Source organism: Excalfactoria chinensis, chromosome 5 (assembly GCF_039878825.1).
Source record: "Excalfactoria chinensis isolate bCotChi1 chromosome 5, bCotChi1.hap2, whole genome shotgun sequence".
Classification (NCBI taxonomy): domain Eukaryota; kingdom Metazoa; phylum Chordata; class Aves; order Galliformes; family Phasianidae; genus Excalfactoria; species Excalfactoria chinensis.
The window spans coordinates 53,066,162-53,092,898 of NC_092829.1; the positions used below are offsets into that span (position 1 = coordinate 53,066,162).

The following is a 26,737-nucleotide window of genomic DNA, read 5'->3' on the forward strand; positions in this document are numbered from 1 at the left end:
GGAAAAGGAAGTTATCCAGCTTACCAACAGGGATTGGCTTTTAGATATAAAACCACACAGTCATACATGAAATCATAACACAAACCCCATCACATCAGCTCTTGAATTCCTGCACTGTTTAGTGATCTGCTCCAGTAAGGTTCTGCAGCAATCCATTACCACTAGAGGCAATGGTCTCAAATGAGCAGCAAAACACAGAGATGTGATCTCTGTCAGCCTTCTTAGGACACTTACAAAACAAACACACACTGCAACATAACTGACCACTTTGGATCATAGCCATGCGATGACTGAACATGCTCAGTCAGATCATTCCTCCTAAAGCAGATCGTTTTCTCAGTGATTTAGAAAAGTGGAAGAACTGAATGGAAAACTCCATCACTGCATGCTACACAAATGAGACAAAATCCAGCCAAATGCTAACAGGAGTTAAAACAAAAACTGCTACCATTAAAAATCTCTTTGGGGTAGAATTCCTGGTTGGTAAGAACATCCCTTCCTGTAGCGTTTACGCTCAAAAGCCACTCTCCAGTGTAAAGTGCCTCTGATCAGTGGTTTTCTAGTGAGAAATGCTTACTTTTCTGAACACTAGTGTAAGGTGGAATGATACAAAGATAGTAACAGATATTCAAAAGGTTATTTATAAGTAAAGACTCACCAATATGGATGCCTTCACTGGGAAATGCCAAGGCAATCTCCACCAGGGAGCAATCTCCAAGAGATGCTGTCTTAGTGGTGGTCAGCCCTTAAATGAGGTCTAGAGGAGGTAGAGTCAAGCTCCACCCCTTCTGGGAGCACAGCTAAATTACTCTCACCTGTGCTCCCACAGCTGACCCAACACTTGCCTCAGCTGATTAATCAGAGGTTCAGGCTGTGAGTACTAATATCCCATACAACTAGGTTGATATCATACGTAGAAGATTTGAAAGAAAAAAGCAATTGGAAATAAACCTCTGAAACTTTCCGGCAGCATTCCTCAATATCTAGTCTCATCCTCAGGATTTGAACATGAAGTATTTCTTTCTAGACAGTCCAAGTTCACACTTCTACTCCTTGAGATTCACTGAGTGTCCTTATTAAAGCTTGGCTACAAGGCTGGCATTGCCCTTAATCATGTTATTTTTTGATGTGCTTTCTAGAAGTGTTTTAGAAAAGTACAGCCTGGTTTTGGTGTTTTTATTTATTTGAGATTACAGATAGTTTTGCTATTTGGAATTCTTTGTATGTGATTGGAAAAGGATGCGTTTAAAATCCAGCGGAGATGTGAAACATTACAAGCTTCTAAGTTCTGATCAGTTTTGACTCTTGCAAACATAGGAAGGAGTACTGAGAAGGGAATACGGTATAGGGCAGTTAATTAAAGAATAAACATGTTATAAAGTACTGTCTGATTGGAGATATCAAATTCAAAGGAATAAGAAAAAGAACAGTTGTTTTGTCATTAAGTTCAGACCTAGCAGTGGTCTGACACATCCTTGGTGTAAACAGAAGCTTGCAATCTGTTGTGAATGTAGAGGCACAAATTTCTTGACAGCGTAATGTTCACATGGTTTTGTGAAGATATTTCCCAGACAAAAAGGACAACACAACACTGTGCACTCTGAAACAGCAAAGATAACATGAAGGGTAGTATCTGCACCCATTTAAGCTATGGAAGCAAGACACTGCTCCTAAATCAATGAGATTGATCACAAAAGCTGGCCACAGAAAAGAAAGAAAAAGTGACAATTATACACGGTTGGTTTAAAATGCGTAACACATATATACTGTAACTTTAAAAAAGAGAAGTTAGAATGCAGAAGCTCGCAGTGCATTTAAATGGTTAAGAAGTTTCTGAAGTGTTCTCTTTCCTAAGAAAAGATGTCTCAGGTTGCAGCTGCTCTGAAAAGAACAGTTTTCCATCATTTGAGTACTTTCAAAGAAGGTATTTCTAAGCTAGCTGCACATTAATATGTCCTTGAGGACAGAGCAAGATAGATACAAGTCACGCATCACTGTACTGTTAGAATTAAATGGCGAGGGAGAATAATAATGGTAGTGTAATTCCTTGTCAGAGAGATCCTTCAGAAATGGAAAGCTGCACTGTTTTAGAGAAAACTCTGCTCTCTTCTGAGGCTTACAAAATAGTAGCACACTGAACTTCTGGTCACTTAGAGAGGAATGTATCCTTCAAAATCTTTTATTCAAGAAAACCTTTGGGTCCATTTCTCATAGAGAGGGTCAGAGCTAAAGGCTGATTACAGGTATGAAAAGATTTCTTGATGAGGAGAGACAGTCACAATAAAGTCACCATACAGCTCAGAGAACTGTTGTGCAAGAGGATATTCAGCAAACACATATTGAAGATTGAAAGATACAGAGAAACCAGGCACTCTGTACACTGTCTGTATTAAAACTGAGCTTTAATGAAAGTAGACTCAAACAGCACGTTATTAACTAGTGAAACCTTCACTTTTCCTGGAGTTGGAAGGGGATTTCAAAACATTATACACTTCCCGTTCATTTTGGAACAGATATTTGTCAATACTTTCTACAGTGCATCCTTCATTCTTTAATAAATTTGTAATTGAAAATACTCCAAAGATGATGTAATTCCATGGATCAGCTAAGGATTTCTTTCCATGCTGATGTGGTAATCAGTGACAGATTATAAAAACATTCAATGTCTTATTAAAGAAGTAAAGTATGTTTATATTTCATGGCACGTCAAACAGTGGCTGAGAAGGGACAAGAAAGAACCTTTCTGCTCCTTTTCTTTCCCCTGTCCTCCACGGACAACTTGTTCTGACAGCCTGTTCTGGAGGCCCATCCATCATCCTCCAAATCATCTCTCAACAGTCAGGATCAGATGCAGCATGCCAAACTACACGATGCAGTATGACATATTATATGTGCCTGTGGTAATGCACTTGTAAAACTGCATGCATTTACAGAATACATTAATAAAGTTTTCTTTAGAGACTTCCTCTTCAAATTTAAGATTACACTCACTATTTGCAGTGTAGATGGTCACCAGAAAGGAATTTAACTACTTTCCCCATTTCAGAAATACTGCGGTATCTTCAACATTTAACAAGGTTTCCATAGATTTTATAAGGGTCAGAGGGAGGGAAAGACTTCTAAGATAATTTTAAGATAATGCTTCCATTCCACTTATTAGAGATGCTGCCTTTTTTGACACCTAATACCATGGAGTTCTTGATATGCTTTTCTTCAGGTAGAGAATCCATTCAGTGCTGAACAACTTCTCAAACAGGTCTACGAGCTCTTTATTCACATGGTCCCAGCCCCCTTTTAGCTGCTTTGAATGCTTTTGATGCATTAATCAGACACTGACTCTGGCTGCAAGAACAGCACAGCGCACGGTACTGAGTGGTATAAAGCAGCAGTACATGGAACTCTTGTGACACAGAGGACTTGGGGACATTATTATGACATCTGGATGAATTGTTACAGAATCCTATGAGTTTGTTTTTCAGGGTGTTTTGGGTAACATAGAGATCAAAAGCCCACAGACTGCAGTGAGGACCTGCAATTCTTTTAAGACAACACTGAAAAATAGAATCCAGAACTTCTTATCTCACATGCCCTAACAGTAATGTAAGGTCATTACCAGAGGAACTTCCTATCTCACCTGCTGTAACAGCAGTGATTTCTGTAAGGTCACTGCCATACGAACAGAAAGTTTTGTTTAACTTTGCACACAGACAAGATAGATTTTGTTTTGGGAAGATGACTGGCTTGCAATGTAAAGTGCCCACTGAAAAATGGTTGTGATTTCTTTGTATGTAAGGTTTCCAGAGTCTTTGGCAGAGTCCTTAGATGTATTTTGTAGCATGTTCATGCAAAAGTAGGCTGCTTAAATTACTATGCAGGACCCTGCAACCACTGTAAAAGCTGCAAGACAATAATGCTAGCCAATAGTGCAAGGCTCGTGTTCTGATAATACTAACTCTACATTAAACTCTTACTCTTGCATCTTGAAACAAGATTCCTCCCTCAAAATTTGCTCACTAGTAGTGAAAAGCTCCTTTTAAAAGCACCAAGATCCTTCTCAGTTCAGACTAACCTCCCCCTTCCTTCTTCTGAGACTAGTACTTCATAAACTATAAATTTGATTGTTTCCTTTTTCAGTGGAAACCTAGAAAGGCTAACCTCATTTGCCTTGTGCAGGTACAAAGGGAGACCATGCAGTTTACCTAAAAGACATAATTTTCCCTTATTACAGCATAGCATGCTGCTTGCTGTGCTGGATGCCATTGCTAGGCGAGCAATATAGTAATTTCTTACATTGTTCTTACCCCAAACTATGGCATTCTAGTTCTACAATACTTAAAGTGCGAACACTCAGTACCAATTGTTAGTATCAGAAATGTTCAGCAGGACAAAGACCTGTCCTGGTGACCCCAGGGGGAAATGCAGCAACAGTTCTGAAGACCAGAAGAGAGAAATTGGTGTTGAAAGTCAAGTTTTGCAGAGTAAGATTCAGATAGCAATCACATAGAAATCATCCCGCAGAAATCCTGAAAAAGATTTAAACATAAGTTTACAAATGATCCTCGATTTTATGCTTATTTGCACACACACGTAACACAAAAGGTCTCTAGATAATGTATAGAAATGATAACTCTCACTGCCTAAAAAGCACTACAGATCCTGGTCTGCCCAAGAAAGAGTACGCAGCTCTGACAGATCCCACAGTGCAGATGGTGGGAGTGAAAAGTATCCACATAATAATCACATCCTTACCAAAATTGAAAACGTATGTGAAAGTCATGGTGGTCTAGAAAAAAATATAAACTCATAAACGATTTCTTGATTTGGTGTCATCATTCATTGCTTTCATTTGAGAAATCAGTTTTAGTAGGACGTACAAAGATTGATGGCTTTTTCATAAAAGGATATTTTATGAAATAGTGAAACGTAGCATATTTCTACCTGATAAATGCAGGGACCTGTAAACTTTGAACCCACACTGGCCTTTGTTGCTCATGACCCTGTTTAAGTGATTTATTTTCTTTTAACAACTGAAGCCTGCAGGAGGTAGAACATACTATGTACATCTTTAATTCTGTTGAAAATTTAACAGTTTAAACACAGAACGGCTGACATTAGAAGACCTGTTACTGAAAAGTCACATTATCTTCATTTCAATATCCCTTTAAAGAGCAATATTTATGGGTGGAGAAAATAGATTGCTTATAAAAACAACCTGGTAGGCTGCTGCAGAGTAACAGAGGAGTTGGCATCGTTGGCACCACGCTGGGGTGGACTGCATCAAAACTACAGACCTTGAATCCTGGCACATGCAAAGGTATAAAGTCAGGAAACTTGCCTGTTTTCTGGAACATCTTGAAGGAATTGAATACTTCCAACTCTTGTGAAACATATGGATATAAAGATCCTTCACAGCTTTTTATTTATATTTTGTCAGCATGCAATAAGGTCAGAACAGCATTGTTAGCATGTTTTCTACTCTTTCATTTGTAGTTCACTACAGAAATTAAGTAGATCAGTCCTCTTCAATGTGATGATAAAAATCAGCTCAAATCCAAGTCATTTTCCATACAGAGACTCCAACACTGTTCCAGAACAGCGGGGGCTCAAGTCAGGATGTTTCCTCAGTAGTACATCACACTACTGCTCCACTACTCTTTCATCAGATCAACCTACTCTTACCAAGCCTTAACGTGCATCTCAGCATTATCATGTAGTGCCCAGTGGTCCATTTTATGAAATTAAATTGTTATGATCAAAGCCTGGTTGGGTTGTTTGTTTGTTTTTTAAATGCTGTTTTGAAGTTGCTCATTCACCAAATAAACTTCTTAGCTTAAGCAAATTCTATGTTTGTGAAACATCTCACGAATATATGGTGCTGCAATATAAATACTAAATTGTTAAAGCCCCCATACTTTTCTTTACTCTTCATTATTAGAAATAAATCTTATGAAGCAGATAATAGTATTACAATTAATCTCACCTGAATGGAAACAGTATGTACTGCTCTTTTCAATACAAGAGAAACTGGCTTTGACTAGAGTGGCAACAACTGGCAAACTGATTTTATAGTTTTGATTTATTGAATATTAGGAAATAAACTTTTTTAATAACGACTCCATTTAAGTATTCATTAAAATGGAATTAGTGCAAGCGGGGCCAGATTCTCATATCCATATTCTTGTCAGACAGCATTTTATTACACAAAAGTCCTACTGACATCAGTGGGATTACTTGTAAAAGACTGTTCAGCATGAGTGAGAATGCAGACCTTGCTGCTGAGAGGGTACAGAGGGCTACAGAGGTCTTAGGTATAACCCCCCAACCCTATAACTGTCCCCACAACATCCCTTAGCAATGACACAATGGTGTGCCCGAGACACCCCATGTATTTTGGTGTGCATCAATGCCTGGACCTCACCAACCAAAAACCTCACTCGCTTTGTCCCTGCCCCAACTACATGGGACTTGAAATAAGCATCTTCATCCTCACAAAGGAAATTCCCAAAGATAAATTATTTTACTAAAGACTTTGTGCTGAAGATGCTTATCTTCATAGTTCTTTCAGTCTGATCAATAGGTAGGACTCAGGAATGCATAGCACATGTGGCCTTAAAAGAGCACTACGAAGATGCTCTTGGAATTATAAGAAAAATCACTCAGAAGGAAAAAAAAAAGAAATAGGGTGATATAGCAGTGGATCTTATTATAGGATCAAGGCTGCATAATGAAATTCTTTAAATTACACAGCTGAACAGATTACCATCTTGTGTTTGTGTTTTGTGCGCTCCTGATTTAAATCATGTATAAACAAATTACGATAAACTCACGTGATGGCACAGGATAGAGAGAATTGGCTTAATTATTAATACCGATGACCACTGGGAAAAGGATATCAATTTTTCTATCTACATCTCCAGATGCCCCTCAATATACCTGTTTGAATACCTGTACTATCTTTCTTTATTCTATAATCTCTAAATATAATGAGTCAGGGAGAAGGCTGATAAATGTGACCTTTATATATAAAGCAATGATATATGAACAGTTGGCGACTATCTTAATTCATCCTTCATTCAAAATTACTGACGATCAACCTTGGAAAATAGCCTTTAGTATACATGCCGTGCTTTTGTGCCTTCATTACATACAGGACCGTATGAGAAATGAACTACTTGATTGAGTGAGCACAGGTAGAATGCAGTCCTGAAAGCAAATACCTCAGTCTAATCAGTCACTACATGAACAGCCCTTCCTCCTCTACAGAAACTGCTGCTTCTGTAGAGTTTCTTAGCAAACAATTTGCCAGTAGAAAAAACAAATATGGCCAAAGCCAATTTTCTTCCTATTTCCAAAAAATCTCAAAAGGTATAGATATATATTTTTTCCCCTGCAGGTATAATTCATAAACAAGCTACTTGTTTTGTTTAACTTTGGTTTAAAAACTAGCCAACACAAAGGGTTTCTATTGTATAGTTCGCAAAGGTCAGAGTTGAATGCTTAAACTTCAGGTTGTACCGAGATAAAGGCACTGCGCTTTGCTAAGTTATGCTATTATCCCTGGTTATAATCTTCACTGACTTCAGAAATAATTGCTTTGCTTAAACAAAAAGGAAGTCTGATTCTAATTTGCTATCTAGATCTACATTCTTATATTCTTTTTATAGATTTCTGAACAACTTATCACTGGCATCTTCCTTCACTCAAACATAAGTGAAAGTTTTATCTTACTTCAGATATCACCAAAATAATTTATGACTAAGGAAACAAAACCTTTTGTCTCACAATATATTTCTTTCCGACAGCTGTGGTATTTCACTGAAAGCACAAAAGCTGTGATGGTCTGAACTGCAATCAACCATTTTTAATAGGAAATTTTTACAGACTTTTAATAAGATCTCCTAGCATAATTTATGGGGAGAGGTTTTGAAGTGAAGAGGCATTGTTTGGCAAAGTGTTCTTCCTCTAATCTCAGGAAATTTAAATAATCGAGTGCTCATTTCCTCTAAACTTAGGATTTCTCCTAAAAAAATGGTTAAGAAAAACACCTGTTATACTAGAAGCAAAATAAGTGCACCTAGGCCCCAAACAAAATGTATTGCTAATGGCTGCTCAGAGACAAAATACTTCACGTCAGAACAAATTATGACCCATAATAGTAACACAGCATTGAGTTTAGTCTGTTCAATTCAGAATATTTAAAAAGTATTTTGAACACAGCCTGCTGGTTAGGATAACCGCGAGTTTGTTTCTTTGTTTCACTCACATAGTTAAGGAGATTCACAATAAGTGGGCAAGCAATTCATGAACAGTTTGCAAGAAAACCAGAGTAGCACCCAAAAGCAACTGCACTTACTGAAGCAATCCACAGATCCTCTGACGACAGAGCTTGGCTGGGATGAGGAAGAAAATCAGGCTTCCCTGAGACCTCTGGTAAGTCTTGCAGGAAAAGGCTCACTGGGTATGTCAGCACTTTCACTTTTGTCACAGCCAGAGCTAGGAAAAAGAAATCAGAAAACTAAATAGGAGGCACATTTCTATACATCAATAAAGATAATCAAAGCTTCTGAACATGGAACAGACTCGGTTCGGCTGACTGGGTTTTTGGATGATATCCAGAATTTATTTTAACTTTTCAGGGTAACCCATTGTCCATATTTATGATCGACAGTAACAGCCCCAACCTACTTTGGTTAGAACCACTCTCCAACAGGGGAAAAGCAAAACAAAAAAACGGAAAGAAAGAAGGAAAAGAGAAAGGCAAAAAGAGAGAGAAAGAGAGGGAGAGAGAGAGGAAAAGCCTTTAATGGAAGGGCTGAGAACAGCCCAGGTGCAGTCAGTGCCAGGGACTCGTCCAGGCCATTGTATGCTGAAGACCTCAAGAGGGCACTCAGCACAAAACAGAGTACATTACACGAATCCAACGAAGTGACTGCAGTCCATTCCTAGGCCAGTCTGCACAAGAAGCAGTTATCCTTACCATTATTTTTTTCCAGAGAGCCAGCTCTGCTTTCATCTCTTCATCACTACAGACACAGAACTTTAATAAAAAATAATAATAATAAATAAATCTGAGGAGGGAAAATATGCCATCATAAAATGTATGCTTCTTTTTTATATCGAAGAATACCCCTTTCATTAATATTTTTAACAAAAGAGAACGAGTTTCTACATCCACCTCTAAAACCTGACTTTAAAAAGGTGTTGATTTCAAAGGTGTGCCAGTCAAAGAACTTTGCTTTCTTCAGTCATTATGTCCAAGGAGTGCAGGACAGAATATCATTTCCTTAGACTCCACCCCTCTGGCTTGCCTACAGAAACTAAACAAGACCCAAAGCAGTTTACGGTGGGTTCCAATCAAAATGCACCTTCCCTCTGCAGCCAAGCTTCAGCAGGGTGTTTCTGTCTCCACACCTGTTTATATTCACACAGGTGCTCAGCAGCCATTTCTGACGTGGTGGGACCTCCTGTGGGTGGGCTCCTGCTCTGCCCTGTCTGCACAGCTTGGCTCCAAGCTGCTCCAAGGACCTGCAGCCACAGGGCTGCCTGACCCCGGGCCTCACAGATCCAGAGCAGCTCTGCACCCCAGCAGCCTCTGCACAATTGCTGCCTCTCCAGGCAGAGCTTTAATCCTATCTGTGCCCAGCTTCTCAACTGGCTTCATCAAACTGCAAACAGGATTATAAACAATTGCCTTGTTCCCATAGAGACGTCATTATTCCGATAAAACTGAAACCCATTCTTCTACAACATGCTCTTTACATTGGTAGTTTCACAAAACACATACGGCCCCTTTCATATTCAAAGTGGACTTCCTGATGCACAAGTTCAAACCCCAGCTATCATCTATCATATTAATTCTTCTGGGACAAATAAAGTATCTTGCAACATACCATATGTGGATATTTCAGCAGTGCTTTTTAGAGGCATGTTCTGTCATCATCCCTCTATGATCAATGGTTATTTTACTTTTGTATATGTAGAATAATACACAGCAAACCTCCATCTGAGCACACTACCTAAACAAATAGCAGACACCAAGGTGATGAGTTGATTCCCTACATGAACCCAGCCATTTTGGGACCCCGGGGCACTTGAGACACCTACAAGCACGGTGCAGCACGTGAACTCTGGGAGCTTCGTGTCAGTTTGCAGCCACGAACCACATCCTAAGGCACAAAGTGGCTCTAGGCTTTGGCACCCGGTGCTCTGCAGCAGATCAAGATGTACCATGTATTATTCTCATGTTGAGTAGTGGCTTTTACTGGGTTGAACGTGCTCTGTGCAAACATAGAAGTGGATGCTAGAGCTGCTCTGGTGTTCAGACTCCATAACAAGGTCTGGCTGTTACATGGTCAGGTTTGTAGGTGGGAAAGGGGCAGGGTGTATGTAGCAGCCTTACAGGCTGAGGGAAGTTACTAAGTTTCCAAAATGCTTTTCCCTCTGCAAGTTATAATGGGTGAATTTCTTTCTGGTGAGGGGGACCCAAAAGGGGTTAGGGACAGCATCACCTTAACGTGTGCCAGTTGTGACCCACACGTGTGGGTCTCCAAGCATGCAGCGTTCAGCCACAAGGAGCAAAGGCTGTGCCCACAGCTCAGTATTCCACACCCTTCAGGTTGTGACCGACTGCTGCACATGGCCGCTAATTCCACAGCAAAGGGAGCTCTGTCTGTGCAGGAGGGATGGAACTGCTCTTCACACAGTACAGTCCGTCAGGATTTGATTTCCTGAGGACCGCGACCTTTTCAGAGGGGATTTCCAGGAGCACAAAACCAGCAGGTGGCATTTTCAAAGCAAGGCGACATCCTTTATAATGTAAATCCGCCGAGTCCGACGTCAATTGCCAGCTCTTCCCAGCGACCGCCCGGCGTGCCACCTTCACAACCGCCGCCTCACAGACGCCTCCGCACCAAAGGCCGGGGCACGAGCTGCGGGCACGAGCCGCTTCCCGTCACCCCCCACGCGCTTCTCCCCTCCCCGAGGAAGCGGAAGCGGGTGTCTCGCGGCAGCGGAAGTCACTCCGTCTTTCCGGTGCGGCGGCGTGCTCGGGCCGGCCGCGGCAGCGTCTGCTGCAGTCATGAGCGTCCCAGCGTTCATCGACATCACGGAAGAGGACCAGGTCCGCTGCGGGGCGGCCGGGAGGGGAGCGGGAGGGCAGCTCTTTGCTCGCAGGAGCCGGGCCTCGGGCTGGGAGGCGGCTCCGGCTTTGGGACAGCCCGTGGGATAGAAATCCTATCGCTTTGACACATCAACTGCTTTGTGTGTTTCTTTTAAGGCTGCAGAGCTTCGAGCTTACCTGAAGTCTAAAGGAGCTGAAATCTCTGAAGAAAACTCTGAAGGGGGACTTCATGTTGACTTGGCACAGATCATTGAAGTCTGTGATGTGTGCCTGAAAGAGGATGACAAAGGTTTGTCACGTCAAGCATTGCCAGTTTTGCTAAACGTGCCGCAATTTATGTTTTCAAATAAGTAACTGTGAGCAGAATTGAGAGCTGTGTTGCACGGCTTGCACGTTAACTAACATGCCTGTCTGTGAAACAGCATGTACTTACTTCCAGCTCTGCCACGTGAAATTTGCATTTGCTCTGCCCCTCCCTTCTTCAAACATCTACTGCCCTTTGAAGGAGTCATCAGTGGAGCTTGGCTGTGCTTGTTATGGAGGCACCTGAGCTGCGCATGAAACCGGTTTTCCCTCTGAAAAACTTATATGATGAAGATTCAGTGCTAGTTGATGTTTCTGGTGACGGATCAAATAGGTAGCAAAAAAGTGAAGACTAAACATCTATTATTGGAAGCCTAGAAGACCACAGTGAGCCAAATCTTATGTATAATCTGACGAACATCCAGATTAGTAATGCTGGCAATTTACCTTTTGCAAACTAAGTATGCATAGTAGAAGTAACTGCAGCGCCAAAGAGCTGCTACTGATAGTGACTGTTGCTGTATATTTTGTTCCGCGCAGATGTCGAGAGTGTCATGAACAGCGTAGTCTCTTTGCTCCTTATCCTGGAACCTGACAAACAAGAAGCACTGATTGAAAGCCTGTGTGAAAAGTTAGTGAAATTTCGGGAAGGAGAGCGGCCGTCTCTCAGACTGCAGCTGTAAGTATTTGACAGAGAAAAGTGAGACAGTGGGACCTTGTAGAGGGAGCGCGTTATTTCATACGTGTCTGCAAATCAAAGCACGGGATGTTGGATTAAGATTTGTCTGTTGTAGGGAAAAGAGTAAAAAACCGAATACTGCCTATTATAAAGTATTGTTATATGGTCTTTGCTAGGTATTATGAACTTAAAAATGCACAGATCTTTAGGCTTCTCTGCTGGAACCTGTTATTAAACTGAACACTGTTACAATTCAGCATGGACTTACAGTGCTGCCAGGTGCTTGTACTAGCACGCACATGGCTAGAAGCATTTATATGCCTTCCTTTTTCCTAAATGTCTTCCTAGCCCTTCTTAACTCATTTTTTTGTTGTTTGTGGTTTAGACTGAGCAATCTCTTCCATGGGATGGATAAGAACACTCCTGTGAGATATACAGTGTACTGCAGCCTTCTTAAAGTGGCCTCATCGTGTGGTGCCATCCAGTACATTCCAACTGAATTAGATCAGGTAATTATTGTGGTGCTTCGAGTTGCGGCCTATTAACCACGCTGCATTTCACTAAGTATTACTCGGAGTTGATACAGATCATCTTTTCCTGCTAAAGATTGCTAGAGTCTATGAAATAGAAATGTAGAACACAAAACTTTCTAACCTGTTGAAGGTCTATATTTGGAATCTAGAGCAATTTACCATCTATTTTTTGTCTCTACTTCTGCTCATAGTTCTGTGAGTTTCTTGTGGTAGTAATGAAAGTGAGGAGCTTGGATCAGGAACGGGGGGCATCATGTTCCTTGCTCTGGAATCACAGCGTATTGGAATTTCTTGTCCTTAAGGAGTAATGTAGAGAATGCAGCCTTGTGGCTTCTTGTGGTAAAACTTCTACCTTCTACACGGGGAGCCTGATAGTCAGAGGATGCAGAGGATAAATCTCTTTAAAAGATCCTTTGAATCCTTTTCTGCTTGACAGTCAGTAACTACAGTTTTGTTTTAGCCTTTTTCCAGTGCTTCCTTTTCACTTGGTCCTTTTCTACTTAGGTCCGAAAATGGATTTCTGACTGGAATCTCAGCACAGACAAAAAGCACACTCTTCTGAGACTGCTGTATGATGTCCTCGTAGACTGCAAAAAGAGGTATAGCAGACAAGTAATAGATTGCTGCATTTTACATTGATGTATTGCAAGTTATATTAGGAGAAGTGTTTCTCACAGCACTTTTAAAATGGATCTGAACTAACAATTCGGTGCAAGTATACCTGTTGCTTTTTCCTTTGTTTTAAGCAGTCTCGCATTAAGCCATTTCTTAGAGAATATTTATTAGCAGTGAATTAACTACAGACTCCCAAAATAAAACTATTTCTTTTCATGACTATTAATCTTTGAGCATTGTAGCGTTAGGCCAAGTCTATTTGGCATAAGTTTAATTGCACTTTTGACATTTTAGTGCATGGCAGCGCTATCTCTTTTTTTAATGATGCTGGGAGGCTTATCAATCACAGTTAACAGAATCAGTCTTCTAATATAAACATTACCTTTAGGACAAAGCTTTCCACTCATCATCAAAATTAATGTCTGCACAATACCTGCTTGACCATTTTAAATCATTATCCTGGATCATAAGTGGTATCTTTGATCTAACAAACTTGGCAGACCAGTGTCTTCTGGCACGTAAAGCAATGCCATCTGTACCATGACTGTAAATTAATGCAAATCTCAACTGAGAGCTGCCATCAGTTTATCTCGGATATGCGATAGGGTGTTTCGAATGCATTGGCCAGGGCTGTTGAGATGGGCTGAAGTGGTTTCAGCATGTAGTTCAACAACTGTGTCAGCCTGTCTGTCTAACTTGTCCCTGCTGTGGGTTGTGGGAGGAGGGAGAGCAGCATTTCCTGTATTGTACTGCTGCAGAAAGAAGCACTTCTGTCCCCAGTCCATTTCTCTGTGTGTGCACATGCTGGTGTAGGCACTTGTGCAGCTGTGCAGTGGATTGGATTGGGAGGTGACCTTTCTGAGGAAGAAAGGCAGGTGTGGAGCTGTCGTAGTAGGAGGAGAGTTTTTTCTGGCAGGAGAATTAGCTTATTCTGGTCTCATGCAACTGTAGCCTGGAAATGCTGTGTCAGCATAGCAGGATCATTTGTACTGAATCTCCATTTAGGGGTGATTAATCTTCATGGAGTTGTTACACTGTGAGCTACAACATTATGGCAGTTTCCTGTCATTAACATTAAAATGCTTTTGCATTGATGATACTTCATAACAGATTGCAACTGGTCAAAATCATTTCAGAAATGTTAATCAGATATAGCACTTCTGTTTTAAAGTATTATACTGATAATCTGTAACGCTCTGACTTCTAAAACATTTCTCATCCTATTGATTTATTCAGAGGCTTTATTTAGCTGAATTCCCGTATTTCATAGCTAACTATGTTTTAACTAGTCTTAATATCAAAATATGTGAATTAAACTTCAAGCTTTTGTTCTGTGCTATGAGTAAGCTTACTAGCAAGGTTATTTAGCAGATAGCTGCCCAATTGCAGGAAAAAAAACCCGATGTTTTTGCTTACCAGTAATATTTTTTAAAGTGAGGCACTGAAAACATCTACAAACTCTGTAATATATTACTCTGCACTCCGTGTCCTTACCATCTGTTGCAGTGAGCTTTGCAGTGAATGGAGCAATTTTTCAGAGCACTTACGCTCTTCTCCGGGAAAGAAAACAAGAAGTGACCCTAGCACCTTTGACCTGGTTCACTCTCCTGGATCAGTGGGCAGTATTTGCAATAGTATGGGAAACGCACAGCAGCATTCCAGCTTTAGCACACAGGAATGCCGGTTGGTGTAGCGGTATGGGAAGATAAGTGGGAACTGAAAAATAAGCAATAAAAATCATACCTCAGTTACTTTGTTGATTTATAATCAAGGAAAAAAAAAAACATCGTTGAAAGGAATGGAATCTTGGTTCTTTGGCTTCTTTAATGTTTTAACTTCAGTTAACGTGGCAGAAGAGACAGCTTTCCAGACCTAAGAGGCTTTCCCCAGTGGCTAGCTTGGTAGCAAACAGCTCCTGTAAAGCTTGTTTTTATCAAGTCTTTTCCAGTCATATTCTGATTGAAGTTTCTTTTTTCTGATGATCAAAATCATCTTGAGCTCTTTGAGGAAGGGCTCTTATCTTTCCATTGATCAGCTAAAGAAAAATTGGTAGGGGCAGCTGGAAAATTGATAGCTGGTATCACATGTTTTTGGGTTTTTATATTTGGCAGATGAACTTTGCCAGAGCTAAGTTACTTTCCCTGCTACTCCTGATTCTTGCCATAAAGGTTTGATGGTAGTTTTCTACATCAGCTTGCTTAATATTCAGCATTTTCCTAGCTGTGTTGGTATGAAACTGCAAGGTAATACAACCTGTTTTCCAGTTATAGGTGATGTTTTGCAGGCATGCACATTTTGTTTGCAGCCTAGGAGTTGTGTTCTTCTATGAAGCCTTGAATGTCACACCAAGCTCCAGCCCAATGCTGCTTACAGTTTTAGCAGCAATCTTTGGTGAGATGGTGATCTGCCTTAGTGCTTTAGACAGCAGAACGTAGAGTAGTAGTGTGATGCTGAATAGAATAAGATGAAAAAATAAAAGGAGTAGAATAATCCTGACATGTTTGTTGAGGCTTACAAGAGTTTAGCGCAGGAAGCTAGTTACGTGGCTGTCTGCTCTTCTACACACCAGCATCAGGTGCCATGACAAAGCATAGGCTGACCTCTTCAATTATAGATAACGCCTGCTTCCCACAGTGTCTGAATATTTGCACTGCACATCTGTGATCGCTGGGAGCACAAAACTTCACTCTACAGAGCAGTTGTCAAATAGCAATTCTGTTTATGATAAATACTCATACAGTCAGTGAACTGAAAACATAAAGAACCTACATTCTAGCTTGTGCTGCTACTTAGTTAATTCCATATGAGTGTGGTACCTGCTGATAGTGCTGTGCAGGTTTAGTCCTCTCTTGTGCAACATTTGCCATTACTTTAAGTAGTTAAATGAATAAACTGTGTAACAATAAAGTATCAAATTGATTTAAGGAAAACTTGGTAGGTCTAGTAAGCTGCAATTGCATATACGTTTTGACTGGAATACTGTTAATTTTCTTCATGGGGGAAATCTGCTGTATCTCTGCAATTGACATACTTTAAAGGAAGAATTTAGCTTGACGGTGTAGCTCAGAGAGAACAGTGTCCTTCCTTCCTGTCCCCTCAGAAAGTACTTCTGCATAAAGAGGATCCCAAGGATATGTGCACCAAAGCCAGTCTGTATGCATGCACAGGGAATTTCTGCAAAGCTCACGCTCTTATTATCACATAATGGTTGTATCTACACACAGACCCTACCATGTCTAAATATGAAGTATTAAGGAGGCACCAGTGAAATCTGTTATCTGTCTGGACAAACTTTTGGTAGTTAGCGAGGATGCCGTAAGAAATAGGAAATAAGTTGTTTTTGATGATGCTATTCTCTTGTTTTGTTTTCCTGCTCAAAACTTTGTAAAGAAGCATCAGAAGTTGCTGGCCTCACTAGTGGTGAGACCTGATACATAAAAATGATTAGAAGTTAATTGACACGGTCTCTTTCTTGTCTGTTTTGGAGATGGCTTGCAATAACATTGAGGTGCTGTTTAAAACATCTGGGTAGATGAGGCTCAGAGTTTACTCCATTTTGTTAGAATGAATACCTGTTTTCTAAAAGCAGTCTGTCAGCACAGCGTTGGGAGCTGCTTGCTTTGTGGCAGCCTGAGTTGCTTGAATTGCTGGCCACTTCCTCAGTGAAATGAGCAGCTCTCACTCCGAACACTTAAAGACAATCTGTGAAAGAAGAAAAGGGAGCTTTTACGCAGCTATTTTTCTGACCATAAATATCCTTTAAGATATGCCATTTTACATTTGAAATAAACTTTGCAGTGCTACTTATTCTGCAGTGATTAAATCCAGATGTGCATAAGAGGAGCGTTCTAGTGAACCATACAAAGCTGTTCCTTGCTCAGAAAGCTTTTTCCATAACCAGCAGGTAATTTATCAATTTAAGAGAATGAAATGAAGGGTGAAGATAAACATTTTGTAGAACAAGAATTGAAAGAATACATCCAGTTAATTTGTTCTTTCCACTAGAATTAAAATGGATCATCTACATCTTTTCATTTGTAATTAATTTGACCTGCAACATCATGACGGGATTATTTAAACATTTGAGTGTGTTGGAACTGTTTTTTCAGCTATCCTAAGGTGACTTTATTCTTATTCTTCAGTGACACCGCAGCTAAAGTAATGGTGGAACTACTGGGGAGTTACACAGAGGACAATGCTTCCCAGGCTAGAGTTGATGCTCACAGGTAACACTGACTTCCCAGTTTTTAACTGTATTGCAGTATTCTGTTGATTGCCTTATGTTAAAGAGTATGGAATGGCCTTGTGGCAGGGGCCTTTTTTCTATAGTGTGGCTGACATGATGAAGAGTTCACAACCTATGGTAGATTTGGGTGTTTCTATGTTTACTCCACTCTGCAAGCGTTTGGGAATAGTTCTGCTCACTGCTGAACCTTAACAAAATAGGTTTTTTACATCAGGTATCTAATCAGAAGTTGAATTGGCTTCCTGTACTTGAGGGTTTTTTTTTACTTGCTGGTTATTTGAATCTTGAACTTTAATGTTCTTTTATAGCTCCTGTTTCTAGGAGCAAATACTACTAAGGATATGGAAAAAAATAAAATAAAACCACTTGGTGGATATGCTGGGAGTAAAATCAGTTCTTAACAGCGTGCTTTTCCTACAGGCAAAATTTTGCATTCTGCCTACCATCACTCTGACAAACTTGGATCTTTAATAAGTTACATGGATCTACTGTGTGTGTAATAGCTTGTACATAAGCTTGCAGGAGAACCAGACGGACTTATTTTGAAAATTAAAACATCTACATAAGTAAATAAAAACCTCAGTGACTACCATCGAGGCCTTTTACATCTGAAAGAACATACCTGCTTAGAGTTGACCACACTGCTGTGTCTAGGTAGACTTCAGGTTCTTCTGGCTGTATGTTATGTGGCAGGGTCATGGTCTAGGCCATCAGCACTAGTGTGTAGCACTAACAGACTTTTAATGTGCTGTTGAACAAATGCTTTCATCTAGAGTTCTAGAAACACTTTAGGACTGTTTATAGTCTGGAGCTGCAACTGATAAATCATCGGTCTTGCAGTGCTTGGTATTGAGGTTTTCTCTGCTTTATGTCACATGTTCAAGTATAATTAATCTTCCTAAACGACTTAATTCTATGAAATTTTAGGAGGACAGTAAAAACACCACAAGGAATGAAGGTTTGGCTGGAAGTAAATGTAATAAATGCACAGTTGGATACAGTAGGTTCATCTGCAGTCCTACCACCTGGCAAATCTTAATTGTGATATGGGGCAAAGTACTGAGCACTTGCTCTTGTTTTTTTCCATCTGTGAAACCAAGATTAAAGTTACTTAGGAATGTGACATGCCTTATATTTAAGTGTAGTTGAAAACCCTGGAATAACTCCTAGAAAGCAAAGAAAAACAAATGGGGTTGCATCTGAAATGTGTATTGCTGTAAAAATAATCATTTTTCTTTTCTAATTAGATGTATTGTACGAGCACTGAAAGATCCAAATACCTTTCTCTTTGACCATCTTCTTGCCTTAAAGCCAGTCAAATTTTTGGAGGGCGAACTTATTCACGATGTGAGTAGCTTTCTTTTTAGCAAGCTAGTGTTATATCTTACAAAGTCCTTGCCTTATTGATGTCTTTAGAAACTCATTGGAATAGTGGGCTGTGTCATTAATCTTGAGGTGCATTGTATGATGTTTTTATTTTAAATGGTATTAGCATCAGAAAATTCAAATGTTACATGTAAATGTATAGTAGAACGTTCCCCTCTAGAAGCTTCAGCAAATCAGTTACAAGTTGCACCTTCACTGTAAATTCTTTTGGCAAAACTGCCTTTCTGATCTGAGAAAATAATCACAGCACAGATTGCCCTTGGCTTTCAGCAGGAGACTCTGTAACTTTTATTGTTTTGGGGGTTGTTTATTGGGGTTTTTTTGCACTATGAATCGTAATTGTGGTGTTTTATGTGCCTGTGCATTCTCCAAAGAGGAGAAACAGAAAATCTTTAAACTGTTCTTACATTTGTTTTCCATCTTCCAGCTTTTGACAATTTTTGTAAGCGCTAAACTAGTGTCCTATGTCAAGTTTTATCAGAACAACAAAGACTTCATTGACTCCCTTGGTAAGTTTTCAAGTCGTTATGTTTCTGACATGGCTTATGATAATGGAACTGACAAAGGACTTCAGTTCCAACCCAAATACCAAAGACAATTTTAATAGTGATTTTTTTCTTGTGTCATTTTTTTTCTCTAAGCAGTGGATTAGACTTGAACCTCTTAGAAATGAACTAAGTGTGGTTTGTAATATATTCTAGGACAAACTATTTTGGGGATTTTAAGTAGGAATCTGTTTTTCTCTGCTTCGTTCACTTAAACCCTTTGGTAGGGGATATTTAGTGCATTGGTACATCAGGCTGGGTTGGAGATGACAACTTCAATAAGTGAGACAGCAGCCTGTATAAATCTCTTAGTGAGCATTGAAAAAACACTGTAACTTTATAACAGCAAATACCTCAAATACTTCCCCTGAACAGTAAGGTAAAACATGCAAACTAGCGTACGCGTGTACGCGTGTGCTGATGCATTAGACCTAGCAAGTCACAGTCTGTCCCAGTTAATTTGTTTCATCACATGAAGCAATGTGATGGAATGTTAATGTCAGCACCCTCTTTATTTACACACTGTGGAAAAAAGGAGTAGTAATTAACACTTTGACACTCCCCCGTGGATGTGTAATTGACTGTTTCAAAGGAGCCCTGGTTCATAAGCTATTGCATGCATTAAAATTACGTTTTTTATATTCCAGCTTTTTAGGACAGGGGTCAGTGACAATGCAGAAATTGCTCAATGATGCAGGTTTTTTTATTACTGCATTAAGGTTTTGACATATTAGTAATGAATAAATGTTTCCATAAAAATCGGATTTTTTTATTATTTTTTTTTTATAACTTTGATTTTGAAATGACACTTGAACACAAAGTGAATGCATTTGAATAAAGGCACAGTTCTACAAAAAACTGAGTTTAGTGCAGCCTTTTAACATAGGTATTATTTTGTTTAATGGAGTGTGGTCTAATTCTGAGAATAATTCCCTTCAAAGCTTAAAAATGCTGGTATTCTGAGTACTAAAAACAATAGGTTTTGGTTTGTTTTTTTTTTAAGATAAAAATCATCAGCAAGTTTTCAGTAGTTTGTAACTGTGTGTATAGGATAGTGCTATCTTTTGTCTTTTTATCTAAACATTCACTATAAGGACATTTTATACTTTCTAAGAGGAGAGGGGTTGGTTTATATATAAATATAAACTATATATATATACTATATATATATAACCTATATATATATATATAGATTTATATATAAATATAAACTATATATATATATAGTAATTACTTCTATGTGTTGAAATGGTTTATCTATTCACTACTCACCCATGGAAGTATGTGATGCAAACACAGTTATGCTTCTATCTGTACGTCATACAATAGTCACCATTTATTTTGCTTTGCCTTCCTGTGTCTGTGTTTAACTCCGTGAATATAAGGTCTACGTCTTTTCAGTATGTCCGGTATTCAGGTGATCCTATAAAATCCTTAAGTATCTGTATAGCTGTTTTGAAAAACAACCTTCCCCTTACCTTGATTACCTTCTTTATGGCACACTCAGGAAGTTTTGAATGTCTTTCAGCTTTGCATAAGGTAGCCTGAAGTAGTTCAAACTGGGATGCTTGGAACTTGTTCTATGTCTTTCAGCTATGCCTTAAAAAAGAAAAAAGGCAGATCAGTATAGAAAACAGTATGATTATTTGAGGAGGCAATGAACAATTCTCTGAAACACTTGGATCTGTTCCCCAAAACAAGTGCTTTTAATCATTCTCAACATTTTTCTCAAGTATTGAGCTTCCAAATAAAAAAGGATGTTGTTAATAGTAGATTAGATCTGTTGCAAAATCAGCTTTGCTTGGATCAGGACCAATTACAAGGAGTCCATGAAAGCTGTGCAATGAAGGCTCCTACAGGTGGCATCAGTTTGTTACAATTTGTTGTTTTATTAATGCTGACAACTTGGGCCAGCAGTAGCATTATCTGTGTCAACTGAATCGCCCTAACATGGCCACATTTAATCTGGTATCATCAGCAGCCTTTTTCAGAAAGTTAATCAGCATCTCATTTGCATTTGTTAATTAGGGTTAATGTGTGCTAATTGATTTTTTGATGCTTGTAGATTTCCATTAAACTCCTCTAGGTATATTTTGTCTGATGCTCCTCATTCGTATGAGTTATAGTGATCACATTTTTGTTGAATTGGTGCCAAATAGGGAGCCTGCATCATAATTACAGCTAATTAACACAACATGATGTCCCCTCTGCTAATGTGCTTTCCTATTGGAGTATGGATGTTATAAATTCCAAACTTAAATATTTACTGAAGCCATGTGGATGCTTATAATGTCATTCCAAAACCAAGTGATTGCCATTCATCTTAAAGGAACTTCCAGGGAAGCTTAGTTGATGCCTTGGAGAACTTGATAAAGAAAGGCCTTGGCTTATCCAGGTGCAGCTCTGTTCGTCTGCACTTTTACAGGAGAAAGAACTCAGATTTCCACATGCCAAGCCCAGGGTTCAGTTCTTTGTGTTGCCATTCATACTACCCCGCAAAAGATCTGACACATCTTAGAAGATGTACTTGAAGTACTTGAAGAGCACTTGCTGCTGAACCATTACAGTTTTACCTACCTGAGAATGAGCAGTGAGGCTGGATTAAGGCTTTGACATCACCAGTTATTTTTCTTGCGTTGCATGGCCATGCTTCCTGATGATCCAACTAAAAACATCACTTGTGCTCTTACCACCCGAGTTTTGTAAAGATGATGTCCTTAGTGGTTCAAAAAAATCTCCACTCTCCTCTTTTTGGGTATTCATTTTCACGATGAATTAATAACTAAACCAGGTGTTTTTAGCAGAACACGAGGAGGAAGGAATAAATATTACCTCAAAAAACATTGATAAAGCCAAGTAGGATGTTTTCACTATGTGGAATTCTAAATTACTGGAAGGATATATAGTAAAAACCATGAAAAGCAAACTAGATATTATTGAATCAATATCCATAAACTATCAATACTTTTCACACAGGCTTGTTGCATGAACAGAATATGGCAAAAATGAGGCTACTTACTTTTATGGGTATGGCTGTAGAGAATAAAGAGATATCATTTGACACGATGCAACAGGAACTTCAGATTGGAGCTGATGACGTAGAAGCATTTGTTATTGATGGTAAGAACTGTAACAAAGTACTTTATATAATGCTAATTAACTATACCTTATATAATCTTCTGTGTTAATATTAAATATTGAGAGAAATGTTTGATTCTATTCCAGTATAGATATATCTGTAAAACCTTTGCGCTCGAATGTACAACTGACTTTGAAAGAGTTCCTTTCTTAGCCATGGGAAATATATTTCAAGTAATTCTGCATAATAAATCATCTACAGGTTTAATTTGTCACCTGGTTTTGTTTGCTGCCATTAAAGCTATTAATTTGTAGGGGTATTTATTATTATTATTATTACAAGTTTCTTTAATAGCTTAGTTTGGCATCAATAAGAGCAAGATATGTCCATCTTATAACATCATTTTGGATTTCTGCCTATTAGATGGTTAAAACTGTCAGCAAAAACGTTATAGGAGGCTTAAGCAATGTAACATCACCGTGTCTTGAAAATAGGGCTTAAAACAGCATTTCTTTTTTGCAGCCGTAAAGACAAAGATGGTGTACTGCAAAATAGATCAGACACAGAGGAAAGTAGTTGTCAGGTAAGACTTAATTCTTCATAGCATTTTGTAGGACTTAGTGTGTTCTAATTATTTCACTTACAGGTGTAGAATATTTTAACTAGAGGCGAGGTATTGTTCCTAGCACTTGGTGGTAGTTAAGTAGTTGCTATTTATCATAATTTTATTAAAGCTCAGACTGAATGTGATTAGCTTATGTAATGAAAGAGTCCTATTTTCCAGCACATTTCATTTAATGACCTAATAGTGACAAGAATACTAATGACTATTGTTGCTTTAAATATTTGGGAAGGCTGCAGACTTCTGTAACTGGTGAAGTGCAGCCTTTTACGGAAAATAAAAACTTCTTGCTCGTGTGTGAGATTAAACGTAATGCTGTAAAAGAATAGTTGGGTGAGTATTACATCTAGTAATCATCTGATTTTGTTTTACTTCTCTAGTCACAGCACACATCGGACTTTTGGAAAGCAGCAGTGGCAGCAATTGTACGATACGCTAAACACCTGGAAACAAAATCTGAATCAAGTCAAAAACAGTCTCCTCAGTCTCTCAGACACCTAAAGAAAGTATAACCTGGAGATGTCCCACTACAGATCCATTTTATTCAAAACCTTTGACCATTTGTGAATGTTTCCAAAATGTATACAATTGGTTTAAAGAAGACACGCATTCTAAATTGCAACAGAAAAGCAATAAAATGTGGGAAAATCTCTCGTTGATTTTCTTATATAACTAGAAATAACTAACAGTAGCAATACCCTGTTTCTTTTGTTGTTGTTTATTTAGTTTTTTCATATGAGGATTGCTCTTTGACAAGAGGTGTGGGGTGGAAGGGAGGTAGTGTAAGTAACAAGTGAGAGGTTACTATTATCCTGAAGGAAGAGAAACGTGAACCAGAAATGCAACTTGGTAAGTAAGTCATACCCTATCTTTTAGTGGGGAAAGAGGCATTATTTAGACACAGTCTACTACAGCAACCCTTTAGACTCATGCCACTTAGAACAACTATATTTTGAAACAGTTACAGCATTGTTCAAAACCAGAGCAGTCTGTCAACCCAAACTGAACTATTTCAGTTAGAAGTTCTGGGGAGTGGTTTAATATTGCTTACAGGTTTATTAAAACATTTAACTTGTGAACTTTTAACTTTAGGCCAAAATCCTAACAACTTGCTTGCATTTGATTGTAGGAACAGCAATTAGAGTTGCATCTATTTTTAAACAGAAAGTATTTATCCTGTATTAAATGCGAAAGTACATGAATACACACTATATAGGAATACCTCTACCAGCTTAGCTTACAGAAGTGGCTTATCCACGTTTAACTGTCATGTCCTACCACTGCTTCTTACTGCCTGTCTTCATGTTTCCTTTTCCTTGATGAACAGAGTCTTTCCAAATTGAGGAGTTTCTCAATTTCTTCTATTTTGTTCTGTACAGTGGAATTATGAGTAGGGCATCTGTCCTCATCTCCGAGCATTTCACTTTGTGCTGGAGTTGCAGTCATGGGAGATGACTTCTGCTCATTCAGAGCAGTAAATCCTTCTTTCATCTGTCAGGGGGGGAAAAAAAAGTGGCAGTTAATAATAAAAAGAATTCATGTTCAGATTGTTAGCAATAATTTGACATTAAGCACGCAGGGAAACATGAACAGAAAAATAAGTCAATTGGAAAATATGTTTTATTTGAGATGCTCACTTCAGCTTGAAAATGGAAGACTCAATAAATTTATAAACCTAACCTTAACATAAGATTTGATACAGAAGAGTATGAATAAAAAAGACAAGCTTGCATGAGAATGCAGATTAGCAAAATAAATAGTTCAATTAAACAGTTTAATGTTGCAATTGACACTTCTAGTGCTATGCAATAATTTGATTAACAAAACCCAAAATCATGAGGTTTATAGTGTTAACTCCCTCTCTGCTTAGCTTTATAGATGAGAAAACAAACATCATTAACTGAAGCAAGGTCGGTAAGCATTTGGCTTTGCATGTTAAAGACCTTTTTGTTCTCTGAATAGTTTTAATTACTGTTTCATATGTATCCAAAACGAGCAACAAATCAGGGAAGCAGTTTTTCTGCTTGAACAATGAGCTTTCTCCACATGGCCTTACTCTGTGCCACCAGGGAAGGACAACGTGCATCAGCAGCCACCTGCCTGAGCATAAGCTCACAACAAAATGGGTTACATGGAGCCAGCACTGCAGTGGTTCATGGGGATCTCAAATGCGATGTCCAGTAAGTTGCAAGCTAAGGGCAGTTCTGTCTTATATGGATTGTGAGGTGAGGCTCTGTTGAGCCATTTCTGAACACAGGATAACTGGCCCAACTACTTGTAAGTCACAGTCTGCAGGCCTGTTTTCAGTTTAGCATAGATTTTTTGTAAAACAAACTGAAATGTAAAGAGGGATGAATTGCAGTGTATCACTATATGCTGCTACATACACTAATAATTAAAAGACTTTCCTTCTGCATTTCTTGAAGTTTAGAATACAAACATAAAGCACATTGTTCAATTTACCTATTGAAAAAAAAAAAAAAAATCCTATCTGTCAAACTAAAAACCCTCAGCATTTCCACAAAGAAATGTAAGTAAAGCAGTGCATCTTACTGCCCACACTGTAAGATATGGTAAGTTCTCTTTTATACCGTGGGGGGAACGTGTATAAAAAACATAACTTTTTTTTTTCCAAGTTTTCAAGTTCTGCATTTTGGTTAAATGAAATTATCCAAGTGGAAGAAGGCATAAATCTGCTCCTGTTATAAACGTACGAGTTAGTCAAAACAACTAAACTGAGCAGCAAAAATTACTGCTGAGCCTCTTCTTAATCTCAACAGCTTTTACATGTCAGTCATAAAAATGACAAATTTAAAGAAAGAAGGTATTAGAACAGCACCAGTACAAAAGGGAAGGAGTGGTCTGCGATGTCCCGGGCTGAGACTTCATAGAGCAATTGCTTGGAAAATAATCTAAGGTCAAATCAGCAAGGCATGCTGTTCATGTCTGTCTCAGCTTTTCCTTAGCCTGCACATAAGGAGCTTTAATTCGGAGGTGATGAAGTAGTATAACCACCATCAGATAATGAAATACGGCTTTTTACTTGCTGTAAATTAGGCACTTTAGTCCACCCCTTTCCAGAAGTTCTCAGCTGAAAAGTATGGAAGAATAAGCAAGGAAGAGCAAGAAGAATATTGTCATCAATTCTTGGCTCCACCTCAATGAGAAAAAAAAAGCAGGAGGCACAGTATCACCACCTCATTTTCATGCTGAAGTACTGTTTCATTAGGAAGGTTGAGTAATTTAATAACAGCAGCCTTCTTCATTTCAGAGAACATGAATGCTAGTAGCACTGAGAACTGATTGTGTTTAGTAAAAATCAGCCAGTTTTGTCACCTGAAAGTCTACATCCTGATCTCAAACATCATCCAGAAGAGACAGCCCAAACTGAGACTCTCCTCTAGAGCCTCTTCCAGAGAATGAGGCCCATTGCAGTTGTAAATTATTCTACTGCTCTTGAATATAATGTTTAGGATCTAACGTGGATCTAAGAATGCAGTATGAGGCATTGCTAGTATCACTATGAGCAAACTCGTCTTACTGGAAAACAACAGCTTGCTTTTCCATTATCTGCTTTCACACACACATATAGTAACATAATACTAAAACA

The 26,737-nt window shown here is 38.9% G+C and overlaps 2 protein-coding genes and 1 long non-coding RNA gene across 4 annotated transcripts in view; 1 reads left to right on the forward strand and 2 right to left on the reverse strand.

Annotated features, from left to right (window-relative positions):
- Window positions 1-2,524: 2,524 nt before the first annotated feature.
- LOC140253268 (uncharacterized) lies at window positions 2,525-9,314 on the reverse strand. Of its 2 annotated transcripts, none has more exons than XR_011903814.1 (4): window positions 9,190-9,314; window positions 8,978-9,037; window positions 8,354-8,493; window positions 2,525-4,523 (listed from the first exon to the last, which is right to left on the reverse strand). It is a non-coding gene; the product is annotated as an uncharacterized lncRNA (long non-coding RNA). The 2 variants fall into 2 exon arrangements; XR_011903815.1 differs by having other exon boundaries at window positions 9,176-9,308.
- Window positions 9,315-10,548: 1,234 nt separating this feature from the next.
- EIF3M (eukaryotic translation initiation factor 3 subunit M) lies at window positions 10,549-23,777 on the forward strand. Its single transcript, XM_072339202.1, has 11 exons — window positions 10,549-11,119; window positions 11,276-11,408; window positions 11,963-12,101; window positions 12,487-12,610; window positions 13,139-13,233; window positions 17,392-17,475; window positions 18,743-18,842; window positions 19,309-19,390; window positions 22,403-22,546; window positions 23,028-23,088; window positions 23,508-23,777. The coding sequence occupies exons 1-11, from the start codon at window positions 11,078-11,080 to the stop codon at window positions 23,626-23,628; spliced, it is 1,125 nt and encodes a 374-aa protein (XP_072195303.1). The 5' UTR covers window positions 10,549-11,077; the 3' UTR covers window positions 23,629-23,777.
- A 121-nt stretch (window positions 23,778-23,898) lies between these two features.
- CCDC73 (coiled-coil domain containing 73) overlaps window positions 23,899-26,737 on the reverse strand; it is a 55,540-nt gene continuing 52,701 nt past the window's right edge. The window contains exon 22 of the mRNA XM_072339199.1: window positions 23,899-24,618. Coding sequence (XP_072195300.1) covers window positions 24,415-24,618 — 204 coding nt within the window. The 3' untranslated portion in view covers window positions 23,899-24,414. The remainder of the gene's footprint in view (window positions 24,619-26,737) is intronic.

What these genes read in the sequence shown, in the direction of transcription:
- EIF3M (XM_072339202.1), top strand. Translation starts at nt 11,078, where the DNA reads ATGAGCGTCCCAGCGTTCATCGACATCACGGAAGAGGACCAG. An exon ending in TTCCAACTGAATTAGATCAG is followed by an intron (nt 12,611 to 13,138) that starts GTAATTATTGTG and finishes TTTTCTACTTAG; the next exon opens with GTCCGAAAATGGATTTCTGA. An exon ending in GCTAGAGTTGATGCTCACAG is followed by an intron (nt 17,476 to 18,742) that starts GTAACACTGACT and finishes TTTTCTAATTAG; the next exon opens with ATGTATTGTACGAGCACTGA.